The sequence below is a fragment of the Pelecanus crispus genome, chromosome Z, assembly GCF_030463565.1.
Source record: "Pelecanus crispus isolate bPelCri1 chromosome Z, bPelCri1.pri, whole genome shotgun sequence".
Lineage (NCBI taxonomy): Eukaryota > Metazoa > Chordata > Aves > Pelecaniformes > Pelecanidae > Pelecanus > Pelecanus crispus.
The window spans coordinates 24,279,421-24,299,625 of NC_134676.1; the positions used below are offsets into that span (position 1 = coordinate 24,279,421).

General features: G+C 38.0%; 1 protein-coding gene across 1 annotated transcript in view; it reads left to right on the top strand.

Moving 5' to 3' along the window:
• Positions 1-18,092, top strand: part of RNF180 (ring finger protein 180) — an 89,594-nt gene extending 71,502 nt beyond the window's left edge. Inside the window, exon 7 of the mRNA XM_075727045.1 lies at positions 17,890-18,092. Coding sequence (XP_075583160.1) covers positions 17,890-18,092 — 203 coding nt within the window. The remainder of the gene's footprint in view (positions 1-17,889) is intronic.
• Positions 18,093-20,205: the final 2,113 nt, after the last annotated feature.

Sequence of the window (20,205 nt, forward strand, 5' to 3'; positions counted from 1 at the left end):
AATCTAGCAGCTCTTTCCAAACTTCACGATTCCAGTTTTCCATATGACAAAACCTCTTCCACAATATCATTTTAATATTACAGACAAAAATGGTAAACTTTGAACAGTAAAGCACTCATTCGAGATGCTAGACCTGATAAAATCAGACTTCACAATTAGATTGGGATGCAGGGAGAGAAAGATGGCTGTTGAGAAGCCTAGATTATATAGAAGATTTATCAGTTTGAACTAATTTAGACTTTCTGAACATTTCAGGAATGCTAGATAAAATCAAGTGTCTTTTCCTTATTTTTTTTCCTGAACTGATTCACTGAGCCAAACATTTTGTAATCAATATGTGAGTCTTCTTTCATATGAGAATTTCCATGAGGAATGTAAAATTATCTTTTAACTAAAAAACCCCTCAAATATCCGAAGCTTTTGAGTTTTTATACAAGAAGTGAGAAACCTCAGCACTGTAGTACTTCTGTGCTTTCAAGATGAAAATTGCTCTAGAGTAGTTTGTCCTTATACTGTACTGTATTTTTTTCCAATTAAAATCATTAACAGAATTCCCATTTGTTTCATAAACATTGCATACGGCATTGCTCTGTATATGGTATGTTCTATTTGGTCAAGGATAGGTTAATGATAAAATAGAAATGCTATTTAAGAATGAAAACCAATCTTCTTTTACCATTCAGATTTTTAATAAATGTCAAAGTTAACAAGCTAATTTTAAATATTCCTCTAAAATGGCTTCTGTTTTATATGAGATAAAAAAAGATATTACATTAGTTATTGTTTTGAGTATTGGTAACTTTTAAAAAATGTAATTGCACAGTAGAAATAACATCTCAAATAATGGTTCCCTGAAATAGATTTGAAAATAAATAAATAGTGTAGTTTGAATAGGATAGTTAAATAGCAAATATCCTTGACTGGATCCAGTTATCATATATTTCTAGTTTAATAACATCATAAGTGTAGCCTTTGCATGCCATTAAATTGGAGTTGCATTCTATAAACACCGTACAGTCACAGAAAGTTCACTTAATAAAAAGCTATTGACTTCTGCATCAGTCAAGGATTGCAAGATACAGTGTTTTCAACACCTGCTAATAACCAGTGGAAATTCCTACCACCTCAGTAGGTCACATCTGCCATGTCCTTTTCTGTAATCATTCTCTAAAGAAAAGGGTGCTCAATTTCCTCCATATTTAAAAAAAAACAATGTTGTGAAAGCTTTTAATAATACCTGTTGATACATTTTTGTATCTCTGTCTTTAAAATGGGGGTACAACACTTTAAAATCTACTTTCTTGATTCAAGACTCATTGTGATTTCAGTGAGATAGGCAATAAAGGAAGGATGTTAACAGCTGTGAAAAGTTACAGCTATAAAATTACATCAACTAGGTTTTGAGTTCATACTTCTCTGTTTAAAAAGAAGAAAAAAGTGATACTGATTTTCAAGTTTCTGATGCTGTGATCTACTGAGAAACAAGGTAGGTGTTTCTGAAAATAGAAGGTGTAGCATTGATTTTAGCAACAAAGAGTAATGCTGCAGTATAAGAAGTCTGTCAGAATAATCCATAATTGAGCTATTTTTCCCAAGTCCTACTATTCCATTCTTCCTTATTGGACTTCTTTCTTTCAGTTAATTTCCTTTCTTCCTCATTTCTTTGTTTTAAGTTCTTTGTTCCTTTGTCATACCACTCAAGACTTCAGTTGTGGGACCATACAATGCTTCTTCACCAGAAGGCTTCAATTTTTTAGCTAGGATCCATCAGATTTCAGTATAGCTTGCGGAATCACAAAAAAGCTAATTTGCACACATGCATTTCTCACAAGATGCATTTACAGTCAACAGTCTTCACAGTCAGTGAATTTTCTGCCTCAGGGCAGAAAGGCAGAAGACACATTACTGGGAAGTGTCTCTGAGCATTTGTTATGCCTGTGGTACACCAAGACAGAAAACACAGAATCCAAGGACTGCTGGTTGAGTGTCTTAGGTCAGCTGCACTGATGGCAAGTTTGGTATTCTGCTGATCTGTCAGCACTTGGACCCTAACACGTGCACCCATTTCCCCTGCCCACAAATCCTTTCAGCTCCAACATGTCACTGGTAAGAAACACAAAACTGATTTCTTGATTCCAAGGTCCCACTTGGGTCCCACAGAGCAGTTGTGCTCCAACTAGCCTTTAAACCTTCACTTCTGCACCTCACCAAGCAGAAGTGAGTCTGAAAGAAAAATGAAATAAAATGGAAGGGGAACTTTAAGGTACAAAGGTCAGTGCCACAGAGATGTCTTAAGCTTCAGCTGTCTTAGCACTGCCACTTTCTGTCCCTGCTGTTTTGCTGACAAAGCTAGTACAAAACATTGTGTAAGTATCAATAGCCTTGTTTATCTTTTAAGCTGTTTTGCAGAGGCTGTTCTTTAGAGACTTCTTCAGAGCCACGGTTCCATTGCAAAAAGATATTTCGTGGCTTTTTCCCAGTCCTGAAGACTGCATCCAGAGCTAGCCTGTGTAGGAGAGTGATGCACCTCTCAGAAATGGTGGCTGCTCAGTCATCTCTATTGGTTCATCAGTGCATTTCAATGCAATGGGAATCAAATTCTAGCTAATCTGTATGTCATCAGGATTGCTTGTTTCTATTTAACCATGATATTATAAGACTGCTCTACTAGGAATATTGATAGCTATAATTATGCAACACCAAGGATTGTGATAGAATGGCCATGGCAAAAAAGCATACTGTAGCCTTTCCTCTTATATTTCTTGACATGTCCCTGAATGGATGTTAGATTAGCGTCTTTAGTTCTGCTTAGGGAACCAAGTGTTCGTACTGGCTGGTAAGACAAAGTAAGAACATTTTGGACCTCTTACACAGCCATGGTCCCACAGCTGTACCAGAAGGACCCAAATGAACTTGTAGGGGAGTTAGAAGTATCGTGCTTTTCACCCTGCACCTTATAAATTCCAAAAAATTTAAGATTCTTTTCTGAAGATGCCTGAAAAAATATAGCTGTGTTCAGGATAAGAGGGAAAGTCCTCTCATCCATTAATAACTGGTTAAATGATACCAAACAAAGGATAGAAATAAATGATTCATTTTTTCTTACTGGAGGGACATTAGCAGTCTGGTCCTAGATATGTATATGGTACAGTTTGTACTATCCAGCATATTTGTTACTAGAAATGGAGGTGAAACATTTGCTTACAGTACTGAAATATTTGGGGTAATAAAAATGAACGCCAAGTGCAGGCAGTTGCAGAAGACTGTCATGGTACTGAGTGGTCTTCAGCAGTGTTTACATTGTTTTCCTTTCATCACAAAAGGAGGTAGTAAACTGGAAGGGTACAGAGAAGATAAATAAGAATCTCAGTTATAAATTACTTCCTGTTGAGGAATATGTAAATAGACTAGAATGCTTCAGCCAAAATGAGGGATGACTAAAGAGGGAGGATGATAGAGGTAATTAAAATTATGAGAGGCATGGCAGAAGTGAATGCACTGCTGTTATTCACTGTCTCATAATAAAAGAACTAGAGGACATTACATAAAATTATCATTAACCCAGAGCATGGGTTCAAATAATGGCAGATTATTAAAAGAAGAATGGAGTAAAGTGTATGAAACTCAAACATACCACACTTGCCTGTGGAGATCCTTGAATGATAAGTCCCTGGGAGCAGAAAGAGAATACCAGGAAAGTATTGCAATATGCTTGCCCTGTTCTTCTGTGCTTTCCTTGTCATTCACCAATTCCTCGTTCTTCAGCTTTGTCAGAGAAAGAATGATAGGGTAGGAAGACCTTTAGCCTACTCTTAGTATGCCTGTTCTTATGAGATACCCTACAATTTGATGACAATGGTGTCTTCCATTACAATTTTAACTTAGGCATTCTAAAAGGATTTTATGTATTTATCAAATAAGATTACATAAATATTTATTATTTGCCCCCTAAAGACAATTAAGAACAATACATAATCCTGGTTAAACTCTAAGTCAAGTTTGAATTACTAGCTTCTTTAAGTGGTAGTCTTCCATCACAGAATCTGTTTAAAGCATAAAATATGTCTTGGTCTTAATTTTTTATTTTTCATGTAAGATTCTGCTGAGACTAGATTCTGCTGAGACTAGTTCAGGTTATGAAGGGTCTCTGTGAACAAGTGAAAGCAAAGATGCATTCTGTCATCATCACTGGCAAGAATTAGCAAGTATCTTTCTGTGTATTTTAGTGGAAGTGGGGAATGATCCTTGCCAGCTATGCCAAATAGAATGGCAAAAAAATAGGTTGTGGCCACTGAGCAATGACCAGTAGAATTGGTTATATTCCTAATTAGCTGTGAACTAATTATGTTTAGTAAAGGTTATGTAAGAGATGCTTCCCCAGCACACTCCCCTGATCCACTTAGCGCTGAAATGCACTGCATAGGAGAGCAGTTTGTACTGAAGTAACCCCTAAAGAGTCTCAACTCTGCTGGTGTAAACACATCTTACCTTGAAAGTTAAGTTTGCCTGGTGTTCAGTCCTTTGATTCAATGCCTTATACAAATCCCATTTCCTGTAAGCATAGCAAAGAATTTTTGGCTGCCAATAGGTTGTAGAGATATCAGCTGGCTTCATCACTATCAATGAGTTAATAGAGAATGAAGTAGGACGAACATGTACATTGTTTCTGCTAACATGCCCATGGTTTCTGTTTCATATGACTGTACCAGTGATACAGATAGATCCACGCCATTCCAAAATTTGGACATGAACACAAGTTCAGTTTGATCGTAGAGCACTTATTGGGTAGAAAACTGCTAAGATTTCTGGAGGAATATGGTACTTCCATAGCATAATTACAAAAAGTGAGGCAACATTTTTTGGGGAAGGCAGAGTTTTGGAGACCCCTAAAAGTGAAAACTAAAACTGAAATTTGAATTTGATGAAGGACAAAAGAGGAAGCATGAAAGCACTAAAGCTGAGAGTAATTAAACAAGAAAAGGTGATCTTATTTTTATTAGATCAGAGCCAGATTAACCATACCTTCTCAAAGAAGCAAGAGATGAGCAAACAGCAGAGTAAAGTCAGGAGACTTCTGGTGAATATCTTAGATGAGTAGGTAAAGATGGATGTTTGAAGTGGCATCAGAAAAAGTCAGAGATAACCACCATTACGCACTTAATGAAGGATTAAAGGAAGGACTTTTTACAGTTCTGTCCTGATTTTGGCTGAGATAGAGTTAATTTTCTTCCTAGTACCTGGCATAGAGCTGTGTTTTGGATTTAGGATGAGACTAATGCTGATAACACACTGATGTTTTAGTTGTTACTAAGTACTGCTGACACTAGTCGAGGACTATTTCAGGTTCCCATGCTCTGCCAGGTGCACAAGAACCTGGGAGGAGGCACAGCCAGGACAGCTGATCCAAACTGGCCAAAGGGATTTTCCATACCGTAAGACGTCATGCTCAGTATATAAGCTGCGGGGAGTTGGCCAGGGGGCAGTGATCACTGCTCGGGGACTGGCTGGGCATTGGTTGGTGGGTGGTGAGCGGTTGCATCACTTGTTTTTCCTGGGTTTTGTTCCTCTTTTTGTTGTTTTCCTTTTCACCATATTTTTTATTTTATTTTATTTTATTTTATTTTATTTTATTTTATTTTATTTTATTTTATTTTATTTCATTTTATTTCTATTATTAAACTGTTCTTATCTCAACCCACGAGTTTTCTTACTTTTGCCCTTCCAATTCTCTCCCCCATCCCAACCAGGGGGAGAGGGTAAGTGAGCTGCTGCATCGTGCTCAGTTGCTGGCTGGTGTTAAACCACGACAAGTTCGCAAATGTATTTTTTTAATTTTAAATAGCTTCTTTCTTGATAACCTTTTAAGTAACTTTTCTTTGTGAAAATTTATTTTTAATTTTCTGTTGAGCATATATGAAGGCTTTTCAGACAGCTCATCCTGTAAAACCTTGGTCAGCTTCCTAAAAACTGGTTAAGTACTGTCAGCATCAGAAAACTGTCAGTTCAGAAAAACTGCCAGCTTTCTCAAGATACGGTCTTGTGCTTTGCATTTTTCATTCTCTGGAGGAATTAATATTTCTTTTGTCTGCTCAGATGGGAAGAAGGAATTTTTGGAGTTGACATTAACTAAAGCTGAATATGAGTTTGTTCGAAGACAATGGCATGGCTCCAAGATAGGTCATGCACCAGTTTCTCTTGAGGAATTAAGGGAAGCATGTTGCCAGACAGCTAGAATTGCACATAACTAAATGCTTTGTGTAGAAACACACAGCCTTGTCTTACACAGGGGTGTGGTGAGGTCCTGGCATGCCGATCTTGTGAATTCCCTCTGACCTTTGCTGTCTCTCTGACCCTGTCTTAAGACAAGAAGAGCCAATTCATGAATTTATTTTTAAGAAAGTATTTGTATTACTGTTATCTTACGGTGTTCCACTAAAATTGGCTTAAAACATTAAAGCTTTAAGCACTGAAAGGCTTGCAGACAGCAGTGTATAACAAAACTGCAAAGTTTTTGTTAAATTATCTTTAGTATTAAATTAATATTATTTTTTTAACAAAATATAGCAACCATGCAAGTCAAGAAATAAGCATCTAAAGAGAACTGAGCAGCATGCCAAGTAGCATTCACATTAGAGACAAGCATCGGTATGAGATCCTTTTTAATGCTATTTTATACTTATCCAGTCATCTTGACCTATTATATTAAGCCTACCTATAAATATCAATAACTTTTGCCTCTACATATTTTGTACAGTAGTAGTCTGAACAAATGGAGCCTGAAAGGATGTAAGTAGTTAGGGAGGAGTTGTAGGGAAGGATGAAACTAGAGGGAGGTGATGCCGTTCCAGAAATACGATACAAAAGGGTGAAGGCTCTTATGATGATAATTTAGCAAGAGTTGCTGACAGCTGAAATACAGTATTTGATCAGTATTTGAGCTGACAAATGTAAAGAAAACATAAACTTGCAACATGATTTTTAGAAATGTTCAGTGATAAAACGTAGAAACAACAGAAGAGGGTGCTGATGATGATAGAGTTTGAGACCATCATGATGACAAGAGATTTAGTGCAAAGACAGTGGAAGAGAAATGGAAAATAGATCAAAAATTAATAACAAAATTCATAGAGTCAGAATAGTCTGAATACTTTTTCAAATTAATTTTTAGCATAGATTATTGGTGCACATGCCACAGAAAGTTAAATACTTCGGGTTGCTGTTTGAGTTTTCATTGTCTGCACTGTCATGGCAAGGAGAGAAGTTGTCCACAAGTTAAATTCACTGTTAAGATGCAGTTTATCTACATGTAAATATGAACAAAAGTGATTACAAATCCCCATCTTGAAGGAAAATGTATGAAAATTACTGTAACTATAATATGTATGCCATCAATATACCAAGAAAACCTACCTTTAAAAGTAAGGGAAGACATTTTATGGTGTAGAATGTATGCAAACTGTGCATTTAGACCCATGACATGATCTCACAGGGAGACCATGCAGCTTCATTTCTTGGTATAAGTCATGAAGACTATATGGATTGCAGTCAGAACAGGCATGCTGAAGGGGAGGACAGTTAAAGAAGCCAATGTTTCATTTATTCACAGAGCTAGTTTGTACCCTGAAAAACAAGGACATGCTTTTCAAATACCGTATATTATTTTTATTTTATCTGTATATTATTTTTATTTTTTCTGTATATTATTTTTATTTCATCACCCTTAATTGAAGTTTGAAATAACGTGGTTTTAAAGTAGGAGAATAGGTTTTGCTAGAAATAATTTTGAAAAGCTGTTATATGATGTCCTGCATGTTTGGTACTTAGTGTGTTATAATTTAGGGGAAGAAAGAAAAAGCAAACAAATAATTTACTTGGTTACTTAAAAAAATCCTGCTTGCAAACTGACTATCAAAATTCTTTCATGGCTTTCACAGTCAAATGACTTCTACATTGTGAAATGTGAGATTACTCCTGTTTTAGTATGCATCCCAACACTTAAGCTAGCCAATTAGCTTGTAATTGTAAGTATCGATAATTATAGAATAATCACAGGTGTTTGGACAGAGTATGTTTTCTAAGCTCATTCTGCTCTCCCACAGTCCTCTTGCTTCTTGATTCATTTACTTCCAGGGAAATAAACAGCCCAAGATAGAAAACAGGAGTTGGTCTACATTTGCTTTGAATTTATGAGAGGGACTGGGCACAGTAGTCATTGAATATTTCTCATAAAATTGGTAAATGGATTTCATATTTAATAAATAAGTGAAAATGTTAGTTATGCAAAATACTCAATGTAAAATGTGTATGCATGCATTTAATGTGGCTTTATGGATTTTTGTCATTCATTTTTAAAGCTTTCTCTTGTTTTCTTTTCCAATAACCTGATTCTTTGCTAAGATATACTAGCTAGCTTTATGGTTTGTGTTTTAATTGGTAAAAGCTGAATTATTAGTCTATAAAATAGCAAGAGGTAACTGCCTTCACACTTTTTTACTTGGTTTGAATGTTATTACTTGAATATTACTTAATATTCAGAATGTCATTGTTAATTTATGGCAGAGGCACTATATTTATGTCTTAGAATTCAAACTAATGGTAGGAACATGGAAAAAACTTAAATTATAAATAACCCTCACTGAAATCCAATGAGCTGTATTTGAATGGAAAAAGATCTCATCTTCATTTCCTATTCAGAGTAAAACTGTCAGATCTCTTAGTCAAGTGTAAATATTTGTAACTTTGATTGAATAAAATTTACAGTATTTCAAAGAAGAAAAAAATTTCAAATGAGAAGTTGCCTCCTCTCTGTCCTGAAGGCCTGAAAGGTGTTAACTGCAGTGATTAACAACAAACAGTCCAAAGAAATGCTGGATTCAAGTACAGCTTTTATGTATTGATGTGTAGTATATAACCTTAAATCCTGGGCTTATTTTGGTTACATCTCTCTGTAGAAAAAGTCAGAGAATAGCTACAAAAAAAAGGAATACATGATCATATTTATAATCTTGAAAATAATATGGAAAGTTAGAACAGCATGAAATAAATATTTGTAAGAAATGTAACTGCTACAAGAACTTCTATGAATTATTTTGGGTTTTTTTTTCTTCTTTTAATTGCTTAGTGATTTCTGGTTAATTTTGTATATTCTCTTCCCAGATACATGTAGGATTTATAAAGTTTTAAGAGAGTAGAGGTGATTCTTAGATATAAGTGCCAGTAGTTCTGCTGATACTGATCAGCGAGCAGCATTATTTGCCTGGTGGTTCATTCTGTAGGACTGCAGGTTTTTATAAGCTTTTTGCTTTGACAGATGAAATGTATGTCAGTTAGTGGCATTACCACATTTTGGGATATCTGGATAGTTTTGTCTATAGCATGATGTTGTTTCTCTTATGTCAAATGCCTCATGAAAGCCACAAAACAGAAAGCTAGTTGTAACTGTGGAGAACAGTGGTTCCTAACTACTCTGCCTTATAAAAAGGAGTGTCCCTTATGCAATCAAATCTTGTGTCCCATATGAAAGGCTTCAGGATGCGGGTTTTTCAGATTTTCAGAGTAATCAGTTGCTTTTCTAGACCCTTTGCAGACAACGTTCTTTGACATCTTGAAAAGCAGTTGCTGTGTATTCCCCACTAAATTGCCTGCATGCTGCTAGTTTGTTCATATACAGAAGGACTTGGTACCATATGCACAGTGAGCTCAATAAATCACATTTTTTTTATGCATGTGCAAATAACTGCTTACACACAATTTACATCTCTGGGACTGTCGCAGATTTGAACATTTAAACCAAAAGCCCCGCAACAGTCCTATAGCTAGTTAAACAGACATCGTAGTGAATATAAAAATGGTTTCAGATAAGGATTATGTCCAGTTTAAGTACATTTTACATCCAGGTTTTCTAAGGCCCAACTGCTAGCAGAAGGTACAACTCCCCCTTGTTCTTGTGGGGGACTTCAACTCGCCAGACATCTGCTGGAAATACAACACAGCAGAGAGGCAACAGTCTCGAAAGTTCCTAGAGTGTGTGGAGGATAACTTTCTGACACAGCTGGTAGGCGAGCCTACCAGGGGATGTGTCTCGCTTGACCTGCTGATTACAAACAGAGAAGGGCTTGTGGGAGATGTCGTGGTCGGAGGCCATCTTGGGCTTAGCGACCATGATATGATAAAGTTCTCGATTCTTGGCGATGTAAAGAGGAGGGGCAGCAAGACCATTACCATGGACATCTGGAGGGCAGACTTTGGCCTGTTCAGGACGCTGGTTGGGAAAGTCCCTTGGGAGGCAGTCCTGAAGGGCAAAGGGGTCCAGGAAGGCTGGGCCTTCTTCAAGAAGGAAGTCTTAAGGGTGCAGGAGAGGGCTGTCCCCATGTGCCGTAAGACCAACCGGCGGGGAAGACGACCGGCCTGGCTGAACAGGGAGCTTTTGCTGTGACTCAGGGAAAAAAGAGAGTCTACCACCTTTGGAAGAAGGGGCAGGCAACACCTGAGGCCACACCTGGAATACTGTGTCCACTTTTGGGACCCTCAATACAAGAAAGACATTGAGGTGCTGGAGCGTGTCCAGAGAAGGGCAACAAAGCTGGTGAAGGGTGGGGAGCACAGGCCTTATGAGGAGCGGCTGAGGGAACTGGGGTTGTTTAGCCTGGAGAAGAGGAGGCTGAGGGGAGACCTTATCGCTCTCTACAACTACCTGAAAGGAGGTTGTAGTGAGGTGGGTGTTGGTCTCTTCTCCCAAGTAGCTAGCGATAGGACGAGAGGAAATGGGCTTAAGCTGCGCCAGGGGAGGTTTAGATTGGATATTAGGAAAAATTTCATCACGGAAAGGGTAGTCAAGCATTGGAACAGGCTGCCCAGAGAGGTGGTGGAGTCACCATCCCTGGAAGCATTCAAAAAATGGGTAGACGTGGCACTTTGGGACATGGTTTAGTCTAGTCTACCCTTGATTGGTTTAGTGGTGGACTTGGTAATGTTAGGTTAATGGTTGGACTGGATGAACTTAAAGGTCTTTTCCAACCTAAACAATTCTATGATTCTATGATTCTGTGAAAGGAATAGAGAGATGTTTATGCCATCACGTAAGTTTAGTCACACATGGATATAAGGTGCTGGCAGCCAGTGAGAGCCCATGGGTGAAATCAGAAGGGCAAGAGCAGAGAAGTATTCAATGAGAGCAGAGACAAAGTGAGAGGAAGGTAGGAGTAGGATAGCGAGGAAGGTTTGGGAAGGTGACTGGACTTTGCACTGGGAAAGGCCTTGAAAGGTGGTGGTAGAAGTTTTAGCATAGGAAAGCTGGAGGTTCTGGTGTGGATCCTAGGGCAAGAGGAGTTTGGAATTTGAGGGCACATTTTAGCTTCTGAGATAATAGGTGTGTGGAGCTGAAATATCTGAGGCAGGAGGGTAGGGAGGCTCAAGCTTTCCGTGCAGGAGGAGAAAAGATAAAACTCTGGATCTGAGAAGGGTGGTGGCTGGGTTGAGTGGCCTTGGTTTGGGAAAGGAACTGGATGCTTTGGGGACTTCAGTTTGGTGGAGGGCTTGAGACTGAGTTGGAGCTTGGAACATGAGATTGGGAGTCAGTGGGACATGCAGGCATTCACAAAGGGTAAGTGTTATCCTCTCATAAACCTCTCTAGCAATATATGCTCTTTTCTTTGTTGGAAATACAGATCTCATAGCTCATTTTAACAAGCAAATCTTGCAGTTTAGCTATTACATTAGCATAACCAGAATATGATGCTGCATGATGTGCATGTGGGAGAAGGCTGTTGTTTATGCAAGAAGTTTGGGATGATACCTTGTTTGTGAAAGCAGGATAAAGATACTGTATCCTTGAAAAAAGTACAGAATGCTGGGAAATTCTGTCCCATTTCTCCACAATGTCATCAGGTCTGCAGGTGGCAACAAATTGGAGGACCGGTTGGTAGACTTGGGTGTGGGGCTGTATTCAGAGAGACCAAGACAGGCTGGAGAAATGGACTGAAACAGTAAAGCAGGTGCTTCAGCAGACAAAGTCCCTTTCAGCAGGGCACGTAAAAAGAAAACCAGACCAAGGTAGAAGATGGAAAATATGATGTAAAAGAGCATCTAGCAAACTACATTCAACTGTTGATGGAATCTCACAGCAGTCTGTGTAATTCAGAACGTTCATATGTGATTTGGAAAAGTGATACATATAAAGCTGTTAAAGTTTATCAGTGATACTAAATTATTCAGGGCACTGATGAACTGAGAGCTAACAGTTCTCTTGATCAGCAACCTCGAGGAGGCAACAGAATGTACTCTTATCTGGTCTGCAGAGGACAACAAATTGGAGGACAGGTTGGTAGACTCAGCAGCAGGGCTGTCATTCAGAGAGACCTAGACAGGCTGGAGAAATGGGCTGAGAGGAACCTTGTGAAATTCAACAAGGACAAATGCCGAGTCCTGCAGCTGGGAAAGAAGAGCCCCTGGCAATGAGACAGGTTGGGCACTGACAGCCTGGGAAGCAGGTCTCTGGAAAGAACCTGGGTGTCCTGATGGAGAGCAAGCTGCGCATGAGCCGGCAGCGTGCCCTGGCAGCAAAGGCGGCCAACAGCATCCTGGGCTTTATGAACAGGAGCATGATGTATGAACAACAGTAGATGAGGGAAGTTTTATCGCCTGCTACTCAGCAGACCACATCTAAAATACTGCAATTGTACTGCCCCCACCCCCACACCCAAACAGGAAAGTCGGCAGTAAGTTGGAGCAGGTTTAGTGGGGGGACGTCAGATTGCTCAGGGGCCTGGAGCACCTGGCCTATGAGGAGAGGCTGAGGGAACTGGCTTGTTCAGTCTGAAGAAGGGTAGGCTTTGGGGAGGATCTCCAGGCAGCCTTACCATACCTGTAAGGAGACCACCAACAGGACAGACCAGCTGTTCACAGTGGTGCATGGCAGGAGGATGAGCGATAATGGATATGAGAGGTTCAGACTGCAAGTAAGAAAAACGCTTTCACTGTGAGGACAATCAAGTGGTGGAGCAGTTGCCCACAGAGGCTATGCAACCTCCACAATACATAATATTCACTATGATGAGCTGTAAATTGCCTATTGCCACTCAAGAAAAAAGATCTGGGTAATACTGTGGTTAGTTTTCTGAAAACATTCAATGCACAGCCATAGTCAAAAGGTAAGCAGGAATTATTACGATCATAACAAAATGGAAAACATTATGTCATTGTCTAGATTTGTGGTGATCCCACATCTCCAATTTTGTGTGTAATTTTAGATTACATCATCTCAAAGAAGGATAAAGCAGGATGAAGCATAATGCAGAAAGGATGATCTGAAGTATGGAAGCTTTTCCATAAAAAGGAAATTTACAAGTTTTTTTGTTTGGAAAGGATATTACAGAATACAGATACAAGAGGTCTGCAAAATAATAAATGGCATAAAGATGTTTTAGTAAAGATTGTTTGCTGTCTTTCAGAGGCATTCTTGCATTAGCAATTATATGAGCCATAATAGATAGGGCAAAACAACTGGCGCTGAGGGCCAGATGTCCACATTTGCATTTTAGGGAACAGTGGCAACTTAGTTCCAATCCTAAGGGCTGAATGCCCATTAGTGGTTGAATCATATTACTGGAACACATCAGAGCTCGCGGAGCTCATCTTCTGGTTTAGTTTCACCTGAAAGGAAATCAATTTATTTGCTCTAAGACTACTCCACCCAGGGACACAAAGCACAGTAAGTGGAGGCGATATGAGATCTAATTCAAAAGTATGCACAGACACATGTAAGGAAAGAAAATGCTGTCACTGCCGTTTTAACACATTGTTCTGAGCACAGCTTCCAAAGCACTGGGGTCCTAAGCTGCTGGTTGCTGCAAGGGCACATATGGGAAGGTGTCAGTTTGTACTTGCCTTTTTCTTATGGCCTTTCAGTAGCTCTATCTGCCTGCTGAAGCTCATAATCAGAAAGAAGAGACTGTGTCAAAATGACCTTGGTACATCTGATTACCTAAGAACAGTTGTTCTTAGGTAATTTGATTTTACATGAACACTTATAATGTAAATGGTTATTATAGCTTGCATATTACTCATTTGGGCACATTTTTAGAGTAAAATTTTCCATCTCATATTCTTTAGTCATAGCAAAATGAGGTCAGCAAATTTATAAAATTGGGAGAATATTTTAAATTGTTTGTAGTCTTATTTTGACTATTGCTAGTACCTCAGTAGCAGGTTGCAAAAACTTTGGCAGGGACACATGCAACAGATGTGCCTATTGATGCTCTGGTGAAAATCATTTTTGATTTGCATGCTTTGGTGGGTATAAAAGTGTGATTTGCACACAACACTGTTTTTGTTATCTAGTAACAGGTTTCCACTAACAGTCTGCCAGACTCCGCTGGCACTGTGCATGCATATTCATGTATTTTGAGTGGAAGTTCTTGTTCAGGGTATAGCAACACAAGCATGCACAAAAAAGTTAAGTAAAATACATATTTTAGCAAATACATGCCCATGCAGAAATTATTTAGGGATTGTATCAATCAAATAAGGTAGGGTTTCTTTTTAAAAAAGGAGAAAATACATTAGAAATTACTTGAAGCTCCCTCAGCTCTTCTGTTTCATAATTCAAACCCCTACTCCATGTTGCTGTGCAGTTTTTGAGGAACTGTACATACAGCTCTCAGTTTTTATCTGCAGATGGCTAGAATCAGATGCAGAGACATGGCTTATTTCCACTCTTAACTGGAGACAGACATCTGAAGGTATTTTTCGTGTCAGAATTTATTAAAGACAGTAGTCACAGTATGGATCATACAGTCTTTGTGCATGATCATAGAATCTTTGTGCATGATCATACAGGGTTTCTAAATCTGATCCTTGGTTTCAGTACTGTACACAAGTTTATTTGGTAATGTACTTCAGGGAAAAGAAACAGTTCTCATTCTTTGTTAGCCTCTGTAAAGTCCTAGAATTCAGTTTACATAATAGTTGTACTATTGACATTTTCAGCTGAAGCTTAATCAATTTACAGATGGTAAAAAAGAGACTATTTCAGCAATGGCATTGAAATCTATTCCACATAACAAGCTGTCAACTTTCAATAGCTTTACTCACACTCAGGGAAGCCACAGGGATTACCCATGGTGTATAGTAAGCAGCTTCTCTTTGTATACATGCCTTTAATACAGCACCGACAATTTTTCTGTGGCTTTCTATAGGAAGAGCAATTAGAGAATAGCTAGTTTCCTATACTGAAACTGCTGTTCTTGAATGTAGAATGATTACATGACAAACTCTAATCTGTGATAAAGTCAGTGCAGATTTGCTTCAGATGAGTTGCACAGACATACAAATCGAGGATAATATTTGTCCAAATCCTCTAGAAGGCAAGGACTACCAAGTCAAAACTAATGTAGCTACATGTTTGCATAATTCCTTGATTATCCCTGTTGATCCAAAAACAGACTCTAGCATTTTGTGTTATATTTACTTTAAGTATAGAAATAAATAAAAAGAAAGCATGGGTAGCAGTCTTGACTAAGACCCTCCAGAGAGGATAATATACACTAAAATTCATGTGTAAAAGGCAAAGTGAATGATACAGCATTAGCGATAAAATTCAATGCCATTTGCAAATTAAATTTTAAAAGCAGAACATAACAACATAAATCTAGGTTTCTATTTGACAATAATGTTTAAAAAGTGCTAGAAAAGAAATTAAGAAAAATACAGGTTTGAAATTGAGCTAAGTTTTTAAATGAGCATTTTTCAAGTAAATCACATCTTGGCAGAAAGATATTTAAAGACGACTAACATTTTTCAGAATTTTGTTACTGAATTAGTAATGTTATTTTTCAGTAATCAAAGATACTGTTTTAAATTAATATAATTTTTAAATTAACATAATCTAAAGCATAACATCAAGAGCAAGGAGGTCCATATCATACTTTAAACAGATCTTCAGCATCTTTAAGCAGGTGTTTAGTTCATGCACTTGCATAAAATTTTGTGGTATTAGAATCTAAAACTCTTTAAAAGTAAATCCCTGGAATTTTTTACTTTGTTTTTTGTACAGTCAGTATAGCATCTTTAGCTGTGGGGCATATCTTAACTCCCTTGGAGTCACTGAAAACCATCATAAAACATCGTCACTTTCTTGACCAGAATGATAGTCTCCAAAATATCATAAATAATGTTAGAGAGATTCTGATATATACAGATCTAGAAACTTAGTATCTGTAGATGACAAACTGATCCAAATTGTCATTAAAAATAAAAAGAAATGCACTGATATCATGATGTCTAAGTGATTCTCCAGAGGAAGAATTTCTGTGTCTCAGTAGTCTAGTCAAATTTCTAAATAAAGCAGTCATTAAACGAATACAAGAGGACCAGTTTACCTGTGTAATTTGGAGTCAAAAGGTCTCTGATGAACTATCTTAAAAAGAATACCAAAGAGACAAAATACTTTTATTTGGAAGGCATGGAAACAATTGTGCTATAAAAGTTGTGGGCAAAATATTCAGAAAAAAAAATACAAAGAAATAGTCAATATCCACCACTGAAAAGGAAAAATATTGAAATTCCAGCAAAGTTCTGTATTAGGAGACTTTTTGAAAATATATTTCTCGGTTATCTTGAATAAGATCTGAGAATGTTAAACTGAAAATTACTGGCATGCGGACACCAGTAATACACAATTATTTATATTAGTCAAAACCAGAAGACTGAGAAACATCAAGGAGGCTTAATTAAGCTGGACTACTAGAAGGCAGCACAGTAGTAGATTAAAACTGAGAAACGCACGCTGAGGCAGACTGGCATGCAGTGGTGCACACTGAAGGGGACACTTCCTACTCACCTTGAGACTCCAAAAGCCATGATGTCACTGCAGAGGAGAAGAGTCTGGGCAGCTCAGGAAAGACCTGTTTTCCAAAATCAAAGAATGCACCATAAAGATTGAGAGTTACCTGAAAACGGAACAAAAGTCCAGACCAGCACGACTGCATTCCCTCCTTGTCCTTCATCAGAATGGGACAGACCTCCTGCATTTGCAGCGCAGCTCCCACTCTCTTTCCTGTGGCACCAGCTGCTGTCTAACACAGCTGCACAGACACTTCTCTGACCTCGTATCTTGACATACACAAAAATTATGGTCCTATAGTACTTCTCTTACTACATAGACAAGTCAGGGGAGGAAGGACCTTTTGGCAGGACCCCACACTCAGGCCATTCTTGGAGTCACAGAATTTTTACTTCCACTTGAAAGGCTGTGTTTGCATCTGCCTATATATTTTTAAGGTATTATCAGCATACAAACTATAATTTAAAAATTTAATTTTAACCTGGTATGTTTCATATAGAGACATAATAATAAAGCAAGCAGGATTTATTTAGAAGTGTTTTGAAAAAAAAATTCAAATACTAGAAATAGGAATTCAAATGTATTTGCGCTGTTGAACTATATGTGTACACCTACGGATGTGTCTCGATTGCTGAAGAATTCAGATGAGTAGACTTAGGGAATCCACAGATTAATTACTCAAGAGATTAAGTATTCTATATGGAGCCTTTCACTTCTAGATCACTGAATCAAATTCAGTGGAAGGCGGCACCAAAAGAGGTCATAGGTCTGGATAACAAAAACAGATAGCATCACTTTACTATAGTAGAGAATACCAAATCCAAACAAATGTACGTATTATTTTCCAGACTTGGAAGACAGTTACTTTTTAAATCTTTCAAAGTCAAGTGAGCTTCTTGTCCAACAAAGTGAGGAAACCTAGCAGTGACATGTGAGATTTCCTGCTTCCATTTGTCCTGTAAATAACCGGGGGAAGGAGGGTTAACTTTTTTTTTTAACTCAATCTCGTTGCTTTTATAAAGATTTTTATCTCCTAGTCTGTTTTTCAGCAGGTTTTCAAAGACGCTCAGATACTATAACAAGGAGGCATTTCCCACATGCTGCTCACAGGATGGACTACATGGACTTTGAGGATGATAGCCGTGGATGGCGGTTTGATATGGACATGGTGATAATCTACATTTATTCAGTCAACTGGGTAATAGGATTTATCGTGTTCTGTTTTCTTTGTTATTTCTTTTTCCCTTTTTAGTCTGTAGTAATCACAGTTAAGGAAGACAGCAGTTATGTGAACCACAATAATGTGAATAGAAAAAACTTGAAGAAGGCAAAACTTTTGTTTGATACTGTGTTTTTGTCATTCAGAACTGTAATAGACTGCATCAAGCATGCTGTGAGGCTATTTGATACTTCTGCTATGTGTGACAAAGTACTTGAGTTTGGTTCCAAATACAACGTGAAATCCAGATCATACTCCGTTCAGTGGGAGTTTTGCCTTGATTTTGGTGGGAACAGGATTTACCCCTAATGTATAAAATAATTACTCTGTAGAAATGTAGAATACTGCTTGTTCTTAGGGGAGTTCTGTGTACTACAAGCGAATATGATCCATAGAGTCGTTTTGGGGTTCGACTCTGTTGACACACTTTGCTCACTCATTGGTGCTTCAATTCTTCATACATAAAAAGCAATAAACATGCTTCCCATTTACAGTCAGATCTTTGGGGAATAGGAGATTATAAGCATTGCAGTGCTGCACCATGCATTATATAGACATCTGAGCTATTTCAATGGTATAATCCAAATCCTGGAAAATTTTGACAATTGATAGGCTGTCAGCATTCTACTGTGGAGATGTGCTGTATGCAATGCCTGAAATTTTGAGCCTATTAACCAAAAAGAAATGATACTGCACACTGTGCTGACAGTTCATCTTTTCAGCAAATGGCAATCAGAAGGAATCAACTAACAGCTCCAAGTTCTGCACATTAAAGGGACCATTTTTGTGCAGATTCCCAGAATAGCACTGTACCTTTTTTTACCCATCCAGATGAGTGTGTTTGGATCCAGCAAGACAGCTAATGGAGGGCAAGCAGCAGGCCTGCTAGCTATGACGCTGTGAGACACTAACCCCAGTAAATATTGGAGAAAGAAGCATTCTCCAGCATAAGAAATCAGTATCATTATTAAATTGCTGTAACAATTTGAGGATACTCTCAACTGTGGGCTCACCAGGACTATGTGTCTCCAGGGAGATCACATAAGAGGACACAGTATTTATTTGCACCTTTCACGTGGAACAATTCTAAAGCACTTTATAGTTATTCTATATATAGTTTGCTGAGTTACAGTACCAAACTGCAGCCAGTTCAGCAATCATCCCATACTTGCTGCTTTACACAGTATTTTCAAATGAAAGTGAAAGAGCACCTATTAAATTATAAAAAGGATATTAGAAAATATTGCAGGAATCAGGTGCTGAAGAATGGTACTAGGTAGTTCAGGGGCTTACTTTTCAGGAAGGTACAAGGAAGTTTTTATTTCTAAGGGCATGACCCTGCAAAGCACACTGGTTTCATCTAGAAAAGCATGTGAGTTCCTCTGGTATTGGGCTTTGTGTGGGAGACCTGTGGTTTTTCAGTAGGTGGTGTACTCCCCTGTTCTAGCAGAGAACAAGGAGAAATGTGTTGTGGAAGGTGCCATCTGCCAAATGTGATGGAATGGAATGAATTCAGGGGTTTTATTAAGCATGTGCTTCTGCTTCTTTACTGGAGCAGGGCCAGCATGGTCAGTCTCTTACAGGCTATAAAGTGATCAGGACCAGAAACTTTCACTTAATCTGAAAAACAGCAGTAAATCAGCTATTAATATTTAGTTTTCTTACAGACTGCATAAAATAATCTCTTTGAGAATATATGTGTAGAATTAAAAATTACAAGTCTTAAATAAACTGATTGGACTAAATAACTTTTGCCATCTTTTTTTAATATATGCAAATTTAAGGAGATGTAGTAATTGAAATTCACCATCACTACGTAGTCATGATTGTGACAGAAATGCATTTTCTGTAATTACAGTATATCTAGTTACATTGTCTCTACCTAAAGGTGATTGGCTCTACTACTGGTGGCATTAGACATAACCTTTTAAAAGCTTTAAGGTTGTAGTAAAGCACTTGGTGAATTTCCCTCATTATATCGATACAAACAAGTGTTTTAAAAGTTAGGGGGTTTAGGTCACAGGCTCATGTTTTGCTACATGCAGATGTGTAGGTCTGTATGTTCAAATATTCTCAATAATTTTAAACATTTTTCTCATCTGTGCCAGGACTGGGATTCTAGCTGCAATTTTTGTTTGTCTCTCTA